This window comes from Leucoraja erinacea, chromosome 1 (assembly GCF_028641065.1).
Source record: "Leucoraja erinacea ecotype New England chromosome 1, Leri_hhj_1, whole genome shotgun sequence".
Classification (NCBI taxonomy): domain Eukaryota; kingdom Metazoa; phylum Chordata; class Chondrichthyes; order Rajiformes; family Rajidae; genus Leucoraja; species Leucoraja erinaceus.
The window spans coordinates 66,733,761-66,747,275 of record NC_073377.1 but is presented as its reverse complement, the minus strand read 5'-3'; the positions used below and the strand labels follow the sequence as shown (position 1 = coordinate 66,747,275).

Genomic DNA, 13,515 nt, shown 5'->3' with positions numbered 1-13,515 from the left:
TGTTGATAAACAGCAATAAAAGTTTCCAAAGGTGATGGAAAGACTGGAGGAAAAGACTAGGTGCTGAGAGCTCTCTTATACCAGCATTAAGGGGGCAATTATTACGCACCTGAGCAATTAAACACCTGTGAAGCCGCGTGTCCCAAACATTATGGTGCTCTGAAATGGGGGGACTATGTATAAAGACAGCTGTAATTTCTACATGGTGAAACCAAAATGTATAAAAATGGCCTTTATTAAAATCTGACAATGTGCGCTTTACCCACATGTAATTTTTTTCTATTACAAATCTCAAATTGTGAAGTACAGAGGCAAATAAATAAATGATGGGTCTTTGTCCCAAACATTATGGTGGGCACTGTATGCAATCATTTTAATCTCATGCCATAGCTTATCGCAGATTCCCTAAAACAATAGACACTCATTTATTTTTAGAACCATTCTTTTGTTATCAATTTTCTAGACTAAATGCTTGAAAACTTGGTTCATGCACACTCACCTGTAAGGTTTCTATTTGCTTTCTAATAGTGTTGTTAGATGGCATCTGAATAAAGCAATGCAAGACAGCAAAACAAAGCATGAGAATGGGATGTCCATGCATGTTAGATGGGGAACAAAGCACAAACATAAATTCATCCTGGACTTTGATGAACAAAGTTAGATGCAACATTCAGCAAAGTAAACAGCTTATAATAAATATAACAAAAAGCACTGCAATGTATTTTCAGTTAAAATAATCACAAAATAATTATTTCAGAAAATACGACAAACAAATAATGAAATATGCTGTAAATATCACATCTTGCTCTCTTTAAGGGATGTTTTTTGATGCCAAATACAAGCATAAATAATGATATGGCGAGTTAGTTGCGATTTCAACAAGACAGATTATACATATACAGCCATGAGTAGGAACAAGAATAAGCATGCAGAATGAATATACATGTTCTCTTGTAAAACTAATGTATGGAATTTACAGATAAAAGTCATGCCATATCAATCTATCAGAAATTCAAACATTAGTTCCAACCCAATAATTCTCCACATCTTTAATAATATTTGGTTGGAAATCAAAAGATAAAAGACTCCAAATGAAAGCACATAAACAACCTATAAATAGGAACTGATTTGTGTACGCGCTTACATAAACAAAGGTTAACATTTCTACATGTTCCTGATCCAGATGTGTTGCTTTAATTTTATGAGGTTGAAACCACATGTGGATAAATGGAGGTCAAATTGGGGATAATAGTGGAATTTTATTTGCATGCAAGTAGAAAAATAAAGATGTCCAAAATTGATTACAATCAAAACAGTACGAAAGGCAAAAAGAAAGTTATAAAAATGAAATGAGATTAAAAATACACGCTGTATAAAGTACACATTCATTAAGATCACCATATTCAGGCCAGGAACTTGCACGCCAAGATCAGCTTTCCACTTCTTTCTCAGACAGCTTGTTTTGCCCAAGTGTTGTGCATTAATTTCATGCTATGAATTTGTTTTGAAAGGAATTCTTAAATGCATATTGGGTGGTAAAACAGACATTATTTGCTACTCTTTCCCTACCTTTAAATGAGAAAGACAATTCTGAAGGAATATGTGCCAGTTGTTGAGAAAGAACTGCTTTTGACTGACACACAGCAGGCAGGTAACTAATGGGTATAGGGCCTGGAAACAAAAACAAGTATTAAAATACAATTAGTATCACTGAGCAGGAATATCTACCATAAAATTGCCCCATAAAGTAACTGGCAGAAATTACAAAAGGATAAATATAGTTTTCTTAGAAATGAAGATACAATTATAATGATGACCATGAAATTCTATGCATACATGATTAGTATAAATTCTGGTACTTAATCCGAATTTGAAAATATTACTTCTTTCAAAATACATCTATTTGTAACAGTGTCTTAATTTATGATTATTATTTAATTCAATAAATTTATCCCAAAATATTTAGCAAATGTAAACATATGTTCACTTCTCCCAGTCAATTGCTCTGCTGGATCTAGTTCAAATCATGCACGTGTTCTGTGTTTACATTTTGATGTGATTTTAAAAAAAAAACGCAAGTTATACAAGAGCAAATTTTTATTCTTGATCACAGATCTTTAGTAATGATTTGTAAATAGCATAGGGGCAAACATCTGTTGCCTGCAGTGTCATCGTGCTGGGGTATGTTGGATGTATAAAACAATGAGAAAAAAAAGTAGTCCAAGGTACTTCACAGAAAAAGTCCCAAAGTGCTGGACTAACTCAGCAGGGCATGCATCATCTCTGGAGAACATGGATAGGTTATGTTTATGGATGGGACCCTTCTTTAGACTGATTGTGGAGGGGGGGAAGAGGGGGGGGGGGAGGCAAAGCTGAAAGAGAGCAGGGGTACAACAGAGATTGAAAAATTATAGGTGGATAAAGGAGAAGGCGGGGCGGGGGGGGGGGGTGTGGTGGCAAATAAAGGGTAGAGATGAAAAGATTAAGGTGTGACATATGGAAAGAAGATTTGTGAATTGTGTAGCCAGTGGAAGGAATGTTAGCAGAAAGGATGGGGAGGGGAGAAATTAGAGTTAGAAGGGATTTTCGAAAATAAATTCACTCAGACGGATGTTGAAATCTGGAATCTGAGAAGGTGGTATGGGCAGGTACTCTCACAACACTGAACACTGACATTATCAAGGCTTAGTAGTCCTCGGTGTGAGCAGAAGGGCCTGTTTCCGCAATGTAAAACTTTATCACCAGACCTCTAAATAATTCTATGAGCCTAGGCAAAAGGCAATAATGATCTAAAATGTTGGTGTGGTTGGTTCAAAAGGTGTAATTTAAAAGTTGGTTCAAAAGGTGTAGATTTTGAAGTGAATCTTACACTGTGGTTGCTTGGAAAATCAACTACAGCCAAGGAGCAGAAGCATAGAAAAATAGGTGCAGGAATAGGCCATTCGGCCCTTCAAGCCAGCACCGCCATTCAATATGATCAAGTCAGTGCCCCATTCCTGCTTTTTCCCCATAACCCTTGATTCCTTTAGCCCTAAGACCTAAATCTAACTCTCTCTTGAAAACATCTAGTGAATTGGCCTCCACTGTCTTCTAGCAGAGAATTCCACAGATTCACAATTATCTGGGTGAAAAGGTTTTTCCTCATCCCAATCCTAAATGACCTACCCCTTATTCTTAAACTGTGACCCCTGGTTCTGGACTCCCCCAACATCGGGAAAATTTTTCCTGCATCCAGACTGTCCGATCCTTTAGGAATTTTATGTTTCTATAAGATCCCCTCTCATCCTTCTAAAGCCCAGTCGACACATTCTCTCGTCATATGTCAGTCCTGCCATCCCGGGAACTAACCTGGTGAACTTACGCTTCACTCCCTCAATGGCATCAATGTCCTTCCTCAAATTAGGAGACAAAAATTGCACACAATACTCCAGGTGTGGTCTCACCAGGGCCCTGGACAAATGCAGTATGAGCTCCTTGCTCCTAAACTTAAATCCTCTCGCAATGAAGACCAACATGCCATTAGCTTTCTTCACTGCCTGTATATACCTGCATGCTTACTTTCAGTAACTGATTTACAAGGACACCCAGGTCTCGTTGCACCTCCCCTTTTCCTAATCTGACACCATTCAGATAATAATCTGCCTTCTTGTTCTTGCCAAAAGTGGATAACCTCACATTTATGACTAAACACTTGGCTTCAATAATGAAGCAAAATAGGTGGATTGTGAGAGGAACAGAGATAAGCTTAGATTTGGACAATATGTCAGAACTATGTTCACCCAAATTGCAGCGATGAAAAAAATTACCATTAATTAGAACCAACATACAATTCTTTTTAATGGAAGGAAAGATGAGGATTGAAAGTGCTTTCCATTCATTTAAAATGGAAGATTATGTCAATAAATTGGAAAAGGCCAAAGATTAAGTGACCACAATGCAAAACAGAAGACATACGCAAATGCACTTTTTAAATTCAAAATGAAAATCAACTGTTTCTTTCTTCAAAATAACATGTTTTTTGTGATGTTACAAATGTATATTACTAGTAATACTAAACAGTTAAAAAAAATCATTCTCATGGATTTCCACTTTGTTTCAATTTAATGCAAATAAGTATCTTTTAAATAAAATAATTGAACCAAATTATTGAATATAGCCAAACTAGATTCCAATAAATATGTCCTATGCAATGAATGCTTAAAGATTAGGTTTAGGATAGGTTTATTATTGTCACATGTACCAAGGTACAGCGAAAAAAAAACTGTATTTTGCATGCTTTCCAAACAGATCAGATTTACCATACTATACATCATGTCAAACTCAAGTACAATAGATAGAGCAAAGGTGAAAGGAGAAGATGGATTTCAACTATAATACCTGGACATTAGTTATATTTAGTCAGAGGGTGGTCAATTTGTGGAGGCGATATTTTTAAGGTGGAGATTCTTGATTAGTATGGGTATCAAGAATTTTGGTGAGAAAGCAGGAGAATGGGGTTGAGAGGGAAAGATAGATGAGCCATGACTGAATGGCAGAGTAAACTTGATGGGCCGAATGACCTAATTCTGCAAAAGATCTTTTGATAACAATATCAAAATACTTACCAATGAATGTTTCTTTCTTGATGAAAGTTCAAATGTGGTTTGATATAACATCTCTACAAAATTCTTGAGACATGGCACATTCACTTCATTTTTAACAGCCTTAACAAACAAGATTGGTTTGGTCAGTACAATGGGGGAAAAAAACAAGTCTCAAATATCCCAAAAAGACTGAAATTGACATTTTTACCAGTGGCTTATTGCCAATGCACTTTACATTGAAATTATTGCCAATTCCACTTCCAGAATTTGAAAATGTTTGACATCCCAACTTATTGCTTTGTCTGACGTAAAATTATGAGAGACATAGATATATTAGACATTTTTTTCCTAAAAAATCAAATATTGGAGAGCTTAGTTTTAAGGCAAAGGAGGCAAAGTTTAAAGGAGATGTGTGGTGCAATTTTCTTTTAAACACAGAGAGGGTGGTGAATGCCTGGAATTCCCTGACAATGGCAGTAGTGGAGGCAGATAAGATAATGTCATTTACGAGACTTTTGGATGGGCATATGGATGTGCAGGGGAGAGATTCAGATTCAGATTCAGATTCAATTTTAATTGTCATTGTCAGTGTACAGTACAGAGACAACGAAATGCATTTAGCATCTCCCTGGAGCAAATGATTTGAATAAATAATAATAAGTGTCCGGGGGGGGGGGGGTGGTGATTGGCAGTCACCGAGGTACGTTGTTGAGTAGAGTGACAGCCGCTGGGAAGAAGCCGTTCCTCGACCTGCTGGTTCGGCAACGGAGAGACCTGTAGCGCCTCCCAGATGGTAGGAAGGTAAACAGTCCATGGTTGGGGTGAGAGCAGTCCTTGGCGATGCTGAGTGCCGTCCACAGACAACGCTTGCTTTGGACAGACTCAATGGAGGGGAGCGAGGAACCGGTGATGCGTTGGGCAATTTTCACTACCCTCTGCAATGCGTTCCAGTCGGAAGGGGTTTGAATTATCTGCAAGCAAGCAAGATTTGATCTTGGCATTGTGGACCATATGCCCTGTTCCTGTGCTGCGCTGTTCTACATTCTTTGTTTAGTTTTACCAGAGATTCCTGGCACCTCATTAAATGACACCTGTATGAAATATAAAGTGGCAGAATAGTGGTTTAAACTGGAATATCAATCTCGTCGTTTTTTGTTTTTTTTTTTTTGCTTTTCCAACAACGGATGTGCATAAATTTATGTGTTAGAAATGGTTTTCAGAAAAAGGAAGGCATATTGCAATTTTTCAGAGAACACTACCATTGTAATATTTAAGTTTCACAATGTTGATGGCTCTGGAAAAAATACATGTATCACCAACTTGCTATAATTATGCAAGGCTGTAACATTTGTCACAAGGAACTGCAGATGTTGGATTCTTGCGCAAAAATCAGTGCTGGAAGAATTCAGTGAATCCTGTGGAGTGAATGGACAGTCAAACTTTTGGGACAGGACCCTTCTTTATACTGACGAAGTGGGGAGGAAGAAAGCTGAAAAAGTTTTTTCCAGCTTTCCCTTCTCACTATCAATCTGCAGAAAGGGCGCTGACCTGATATGTCATCTGTTCATTCCCTCCAAAAATGCTGCAAAAAAGTTCTTCCAGCGCTTTGCATTTTGCTCAAGAATCAAGCAATTTTGATTTTTGAATAACATTTGTCAGTTGCATTATTAATCATTTCTCCTTACAAATGCCAGAATGAGAAATATTAAACTTACAGCAGCCACAGGTATCAGAATTTCCACAAAGAGTCCAGCTAGTGCATGTTTAATGTCTTTATCTTTGACTTCGTGGAAATACTGGGCACATTCCTGTTAAAAACAAATCAGGCTCAAAATTCCCATTCCCAAAAACAACTTATAACAGAACACAATGGAGATAATGTGCAAAATGCATATATACAAAAAGAGTTAATTTCAATACATTTGCGAAACCTGGACATGAAGCAAATTAAATTAAAATTGGGGAAGAGAGAATAAAAAGGTGAAAAGGGAGAAACCAGAAGACATTGATTCTTAAAGGCTTTATTGTGCCAAGTTGGAAGTTAAGTGTCAGTTCTTTGAGTTTCATTTCCAGAAGCACCTCATCCCTTGACTTGCCATCAAACGTTTCACTACTTACATAGTGGATGACCTCTACAACCAACAAGGAGAAATGCTTAAATCACATGGCAATGCAACCACTACATTCTCTCCAAAACACATACTGTCATGACCCCGACCAGCAGCAGTCTGGGAATATCTTCAAAACCACAGCTCGCAGTCATCTTTTCAAGGGCAATTAGGAGGTGGGCAATAAATGTTGGCATTGCCAGCCATGCCCAGTCTGAAGAGCGCATAATTAAAAATAGACAATATGTCCAGGAGTAGGCCATTCGGCCCATTCAATGTGATCATGGCTGATCATCCTCAATCAGTACCCCGTTCTTGCCTTCTTCCCATATCCCCTGACTCCGTTATAAGAGCCCTGTCTAGCTCTCTCTTGAAAGTATCCAGAGAACCGGCCTCCACTGATGACTGAGGCTGAGAATTCCACAGACTCACAACTCTGTGTGAAAAAATGTTTCCTCATCTCTGTTCTAAATGGCTTATCCCTTATTCTTAAACAGTGGCCCCCTGGTTCTGGACTCCCCCAACATTGGGAAAATGTTTTCTGCCTCTAGCCTGCCCAAACCCTTAATAATCTTATATGTTTCAATAAGATACCCTCTCATCCTTCTAAACTCCAAAGTATACAAGCCCAGCCGCTCCATTCTCTCAGCATACGACAGTCCTGCCATCCCGGGAAATAACCTTGTAAACCTACACTGCACTCCCTCAGTAGCAAGAATGTCCTTCCTCAAATTCCCCTAAGAGTGTACCTAATGGTTCAGCTGAGGTCAATGGTCATTTTAAATCAAAATCAATAGTTGACAGTCAATACTTTTAAATATGACAAAGATTTATATTTGTTCTTATTACAACAAATGTTATGGGCACTGCTAACTTTAATGGCTTGTGCATTTAAATTTGAAAGCTTAGCTGCCTCACAATTAAATTCGCAACCCATTTTTTTCCTTGGTCTTACATTAAGAACATACATTTTAAAAAAAACCCCAAAAAAAAAACATTAAGAACATAATAGACCTATTAACCGCAAGGCTGGTCTAAGAGGCTTATTTAATGAATTATGTAGAGGATACTGGTAGCTGATGATGGAACAACTGAATTAGGGGAGATTCAAGAGATCAGAATTAGGAAAGTCCAGATGTCATGGAGATTTTTAATACTGAAGGCAACAACAGAGATATTAATGGATAAAACCAAGGAGGGATTTGAAAACAAGGGCGATAATAAAATATTGGGGTCTTGCACATCTGGGAAACAACATGGATGCACAACACCTATATATATTTGGAAGGTGGCTCAAATGTAGGCTAATTTGGAATACCATTCAATTAAATCTTTCACTCCCCCTACTTGCTGACAAGTGTCCAGGACATGCATGTTCCTGTTAGAGTGAAGGGCAAGGCAGATGAGCATAAAAAAGGTTGGATGACAAGGAAAATTGAGGCTCTGGTCAAGAGTAAGAAGGATGCATGGGGCAGGTATAAACAGCTGGGATCAAGTGTATCCCTGGAGGAGTTTCAGGAACTAAGGAATAAGGTAAAAAAAAAAAAAATCAGGAGGGTAAAAAGAGGACAGGAGATAGCTCTGGCAAAAAGCATTAAGAATAATCCCAAGAGATTTAATAAGCACATAAAGGGAAAAAGAGTAACCAGAAAGTGGGAGCACTGATAAATCATAGTCAACAAAGGAGATTGGCATGGTCCTCAACGAGTATTTCTCCTGTTTATACCATGGAGAAAGACACAAGGACTGGGGAACTTGGGGCAACCAATGGAAGTGTCTTGAAAGTAGGCAGTATTACAGTCAAAGAGGTGCTGAAGGTCTTGAAGCGTATAAAGGTAGACAAATCTCCCGGGCCTGATCAGATCTATCCGAGGACAATGTGAGAAGCCATAGAGGAAATTGCAGGTGCCCTGACTGAGGTTTAAAAGTTGTCATTAAATACAGGTGAGATTCTGGATGATTGGAGGGTGGCAAATGTTCAAGATGTGCTGCAGGGGAAAGCCTGGGAACTACAGGGCAGTGAGCCTCACATTAACTCAGTGGAAAGTTACTAGAGTATCTGAGGGATACGATTATACATGCAATTAGATGGGCAAGACTGATGGGTGTATGGAATGAGCTGCCGGAGGAGGTGGTGGAGGCAGGTACTTTCGCAATGTTTAAGAAACATTTAGACAGGTACATGGATAGGATAGGTGTGGAGGGGTGTGGGCATACGCAGGCAGGTGGGACTAGTGTGGATGGGACATATTGGTCAGTGTGGGGAAGTTGGGCCAAAGGGTCTGTTTCCATGCTGTAGGACTCTATGGCAGTGATGCATCCAGATATGTTGTTTGTATGTCGTTGGAGATGTGCCAGATCTCGTATTTTTCTGATGTGCTTTCTTGGCCGTGCTGCCAATGTGATTGGACGAGGACAAATTGCTAGTGACATTTACACCTAGGAACTTGAACATGACTATCACTACTTCAGCGCCATTGATACAGACTGGGGCATTTATTCCATCTTCAATTTTCCTTTGCCTTGATCATATACTGTGATGAATAGAAAGTCTGAATCAATGCTATAAGACTGTTCTGTAAGACAAAATGGTTGGTCAGGCAGACTGAAACAAAGGACATAAGATGGCTGCTGACCATGCTTGCTGGAACAGGCTGTTACGAGGGAATACACAATGTCTTGCAGTTACTGCGTAGTCATGAATAAAGGATCACAGGCCCAGTCTGACAAGATTGAGGAATACACAACCACCCCCCTTGCCAGGAAGACCAAGGGATGTACTGGTCTGAGATTATGTGTGGTTCCTCTTTCATCTCCTTATATGTACATACTTGGTTTCCTGTATTCTTCGTACGTGTCGGTTCTTTGATCAGGGGATTGTGGGAGGTGCTAAATGGTGGCATTAACATATAAAGAGCCTTGCAATTAAGGGCAGGCAGCTTGACTCTTTGCCAGGTTGTAACCTGTGTGAAGACTCCTGCTCAATAAACGTACGTTTAAAGCAACCCCGGTGCCTGGTCGATTATTGTCGAAACAACCGATGTGAGAGAAAAACGTGAATCAACAACTGTAAATGAGATTAATTGACTCCATAGCCAACAAATTCTGAATTACATCCTATCCAGAAACACATTAAGAGCTCTTGAAGAACTTCCCATATATGGCAATGGTACTGAAGCCTTACATGTAGAGCTTTTAATGTTGCACAGATGTTTCACTATTTATTCCTCATATCATTGCAGTATCTTGAGGAACTAATCTAATAGAACCACGCAGGAAAGAGTAAATTGTTTACACTGGTAAATGTCCTGTAAACATTAAGAAAAACAGCCTTATGTAAAACTAAGTAAAAAGGTTGTGTGGTCAGTGTTCAAAAACATTCAAAAAGTAAAATTCCAATATAATGAACAAACCAATATTAAAAGGCTCTTAAAAAAAAATTATCTCCTCGACAGGAAAATTAGAAATTAAAAAATTGCAGTTGCCAGAAATCTGAAACATAAACAGAAAATACTGACAGAAATCAGAAGGTAAGCAGCATTTGGGGGAAGAGAAACAGAACATCACAATTTTCTCAAATCTCACAGCTAAAATTTAACAAGAGGTTTTAAGCACACGTTAAAAGGATTAACATTTTAAAAAGTCCAGCTCACCTGCATGAACTGAAAGGAAGCTTCAAAGTCCTCCACTGGATACATTTTGACCCGGAAGAACTTCATGCCCATAATTAGACTGATGATGCTTTGCACAATATGAGGACTCTGTTCTTTTTGACGGAGTTCCTTCAGCTCAGTCATAAACTTCTTTCGAACAGCCTGAAATCTAAAATAAATTGAAATCAAATTTTTGCATTTTACAAAATAAGTAACTGTGTTGTGCTTACTCAAAATGCTTCAACACCCACATGACTTCAGATTTCATTGCTGCTAATGTGAATAATATGAATTCTTACTTTGATTGTGCAAGAATTCCAATCACTTCTGCATACAAATCTGCAACAATATGCATGTTCCCAGTGTTAGGTCCTGAATACCTGTCAATGAACAGTAGGAAAAGGAATAAAAATGCATGTTAAAGCAAAATTGTAAACTTTAACCAAATAGATTAACTTTAAGCCATGATTAAAATGAATCTAAATTAGAACCGTGTAAAAGTGATGTACCAACTGAAAACACAAGAGACTGCAGATACTGGAATCTTGGGCAAGGTTTGAAGTATTTGGGTGCCACATTGAAGATAGCGGCGATGCTACAAGCCAATGTGTTCCAAGATTTAGGAGCAGAGAATTCCACAGATTCACAACTCCCTGTGTAAAAATGTTTTCCCTCTTCCCTGTTCTAAATGGCTTGCCCCTTATTCTTAAACTGTGGCCCCAGGTTCTGTATTCTCCCAACAGAAGTATACAAGATTCTATCAACATTTGACAGTCCCGTCATCCCGAGAATTAATTTTGTGAACCTACGCTGCACTCCCTCAATAGCAAGAATGTCCTTCCTCAAATTTGGAGAACAAAACTGCACACAATACTCCAGGTGTGGTCTCACTTAGGCCCTGTACAACTGAAGAAGGACCTCTTTGTTCCTATACTCAACTCCACTTGTTATGAATGCCAACATGCCATTCGCTTTCTTCACTGCCTGCTGTACCTGCATGCTTACTTTCATAGACTGATGTACAAGGACCCCCAGATCCCATTGTACTTCCTCTTTTCCCAACTTGACGCCATTTAGATAGTAATCTGCCTTCCTGTTTTTGCCACCAAAGTGAATAACCTCACATTTATCCACATTAAACTGCACCTGCCATGCATCTGCCCACTCTCCCAACCTGTCCAAGTCACCCTGCATTCTCATAGCATCCTCCTCACAGTTCACACTGCCACCCAACTTTGTGTCATCTGCAAATTTGCTAATGTTACTTTGAATCTGAGAGAATGCAGCAGCTGGGCTTGTACACTCTGGAGTTTAGAAGAATGAGAGGATATCTTGTTGAAACATATAAGATTGTTAAGGGCTTGGACATGCTAGCGGCAGGAAACATGTTTCCCATGTTGGGGGAGTCCAGAACCAGGGGCCACAGTTTAAGAATAAGGAGTAAGCCATTTAGAACGGAGACGAGGAAACACTTTTTCTCACAGAGTGGTGAGTCTGTGGAATTCTCTGCGTCAGAGGGTGGTGAAGGCAGGTTCTCTGGATGCTTTCAAGAGAGAGCTAGATAGGGCTCTTAAAAATAGTGGAGTCGGTATATGGGGAGAAGGCAGGAACGGGGTACTGATTGGGGATGATCAGCCATGATCGCATTGAATGGCGGTGCTGGCTCGAAGGACCAAATGGCCTACTCCTGCACCTATTGTCTATTGATGTATATTGTAAATAACTGCGGTCCCAGCACCAAGCATTGCGTTACCCCCCCCCCCTAGTCACTGCCTGCCATTCTGAAAGGGACCCGTTAATCCCCACTCTTTGTTTCCTGTCTGTCAACCAATTTTCTATCCTTGTCAGCACTCTACCCCCAATACCATGTGCTGTAATTTTGCCCACGGATCTCCTATGTGGGACTTTATCAAATGCTTTCAGAAAGTCCAGTCCAACACTACATCCACTGGCTGTCCCTTGTCCATTTTCCTGGTAACATCCTCAAGAAACTCCAGATTAGTCAAGCATGATTTCCCCTTCGTCAATCCATGCTGACTCAGACCAATCCTGCTACTGCTATCCAAATGTGCTGTTATTTCATCTTTTATAATTGACTCCAGCATCTTCCTCACCACCGATGTCAGGCTAACTGGTCTATAATTCCCTGTTTTCTCTCTCCTGCATTTCTTAAAAAGTGGGATAACATTAGCTACCCTCCAATCCGTGGATGGCATTAAGATTCTTGAATTTCATTGGAGTTGATCTCATCCAAGCAGGTCCAGAGTACCATCACCCTCCTGACATGTGCCTAATAGTAGCAATGTTACAAAATTTTGAGATTAAAAAAATCAAGTCTGCAATTTATCCCATCAGATAAAGCATAACAATAAGTTTAATTTGACACCAAATTCACTTTCATATCTCAAGTATTAAAAAAGTTATGACCATTTTCATACTCGGAAATTAGCATCTTGTTCCCTATTGATTTTCAATGGGCATTACAAAAAAGCTGTGATCTTAGATAGTCAAAAGCACATTTCTTAAGGAAAGATTAACATTTTTAAATAGCCTAAGTGTCCAAAGATTATTCACAAATAATTCACAATATAACATGATTTTTATATCTAATTTACATTAATTTATAGGCCAAATGGAAGGAATTTAGTGTTCAATTGCTGTAAATAAATCGGTTTTCTAGTGGGTTCATGTGAACGCGCAGGTTTAGAATGTTGACAGCGCGCTGGATTAGTGCCCTCAAATGCCGAGAAAAATACTGGGGGATATAAAAAGCCCAAAATGAGCTACTCGCTATAGAAAATTATAATTATAGGGTTATATACATGCCCCATTTAATGTAAAAATAAGGTACATACCTTTAATTGTTTGCTTTATAAAACCCTGGGGCTGCCAGAGCTTGCGGAATGAACGAGAGCTTTTAAATTTATTATATCTACTCTTCGAGGCCTATAAAACTAATAATAGCTTTTGGGACCGGGTCTTGCAGCGATTCTCCGTTAATGATTTACTAGGCTGAACATCTGCGATTGGAACAGCCTAGTAAAAATCGGGTTTTAAACCCGCCCCCTCCAAACAGCTCCAAAATCACACACAAGGGGAGGGGCAGATGCTCAGCCACGATTCAGGTACGTTTTGTAACATACCTACTAATAGATGATAAGATTCCTGATA

General features: G+C 39.1%; 1 protein-coding gene across 9 annotated transcripts in view; it reads right to left on the bottom strand.

Moving 5' to 3' along the window:
• Positions 1–13,515, bottom strand: part of fryl (furry homolog, like) — a 299,072-nt gene that overhangs the window by 133,582 nt on the left and 151,975 nt on the right. For 5 of the 9 annotated variants that reach the window (XM_055636425.1, XM_055636427.1, XM_055636432.1 and 2 more), the window contains exons 7-11: positions 10,644–10,724; positions 10,345–10,513; positions 6,299–6,391; positions 4,605–4,703; positions 1,570–1,671 (exon numbers count right to left, since the gene is read on the bottom strand). In XM_055636425.1, the coding sequence (XP_055492400.1) occupies positions 1,570–1,671; positions 4,605–4,703; positions 6,299–6,391; positions 10,345–10,513; positions 10,644–10,724 (544 nt within the window). Of the gene's footprint in view, positions 1–499; positions 545–1,569; positions 1,672–4,604; positions 4,704–6,298; positions 6,392–10,344; positions 10,514–10,643; positions 10,725–13,515 lie in introns of all 9 variants that reach the window. The other 4 variants (XM_055636452.1, XM_055636421.1, XM_055636443.1 and 1 more) reach the window with 1 other exon arrangement.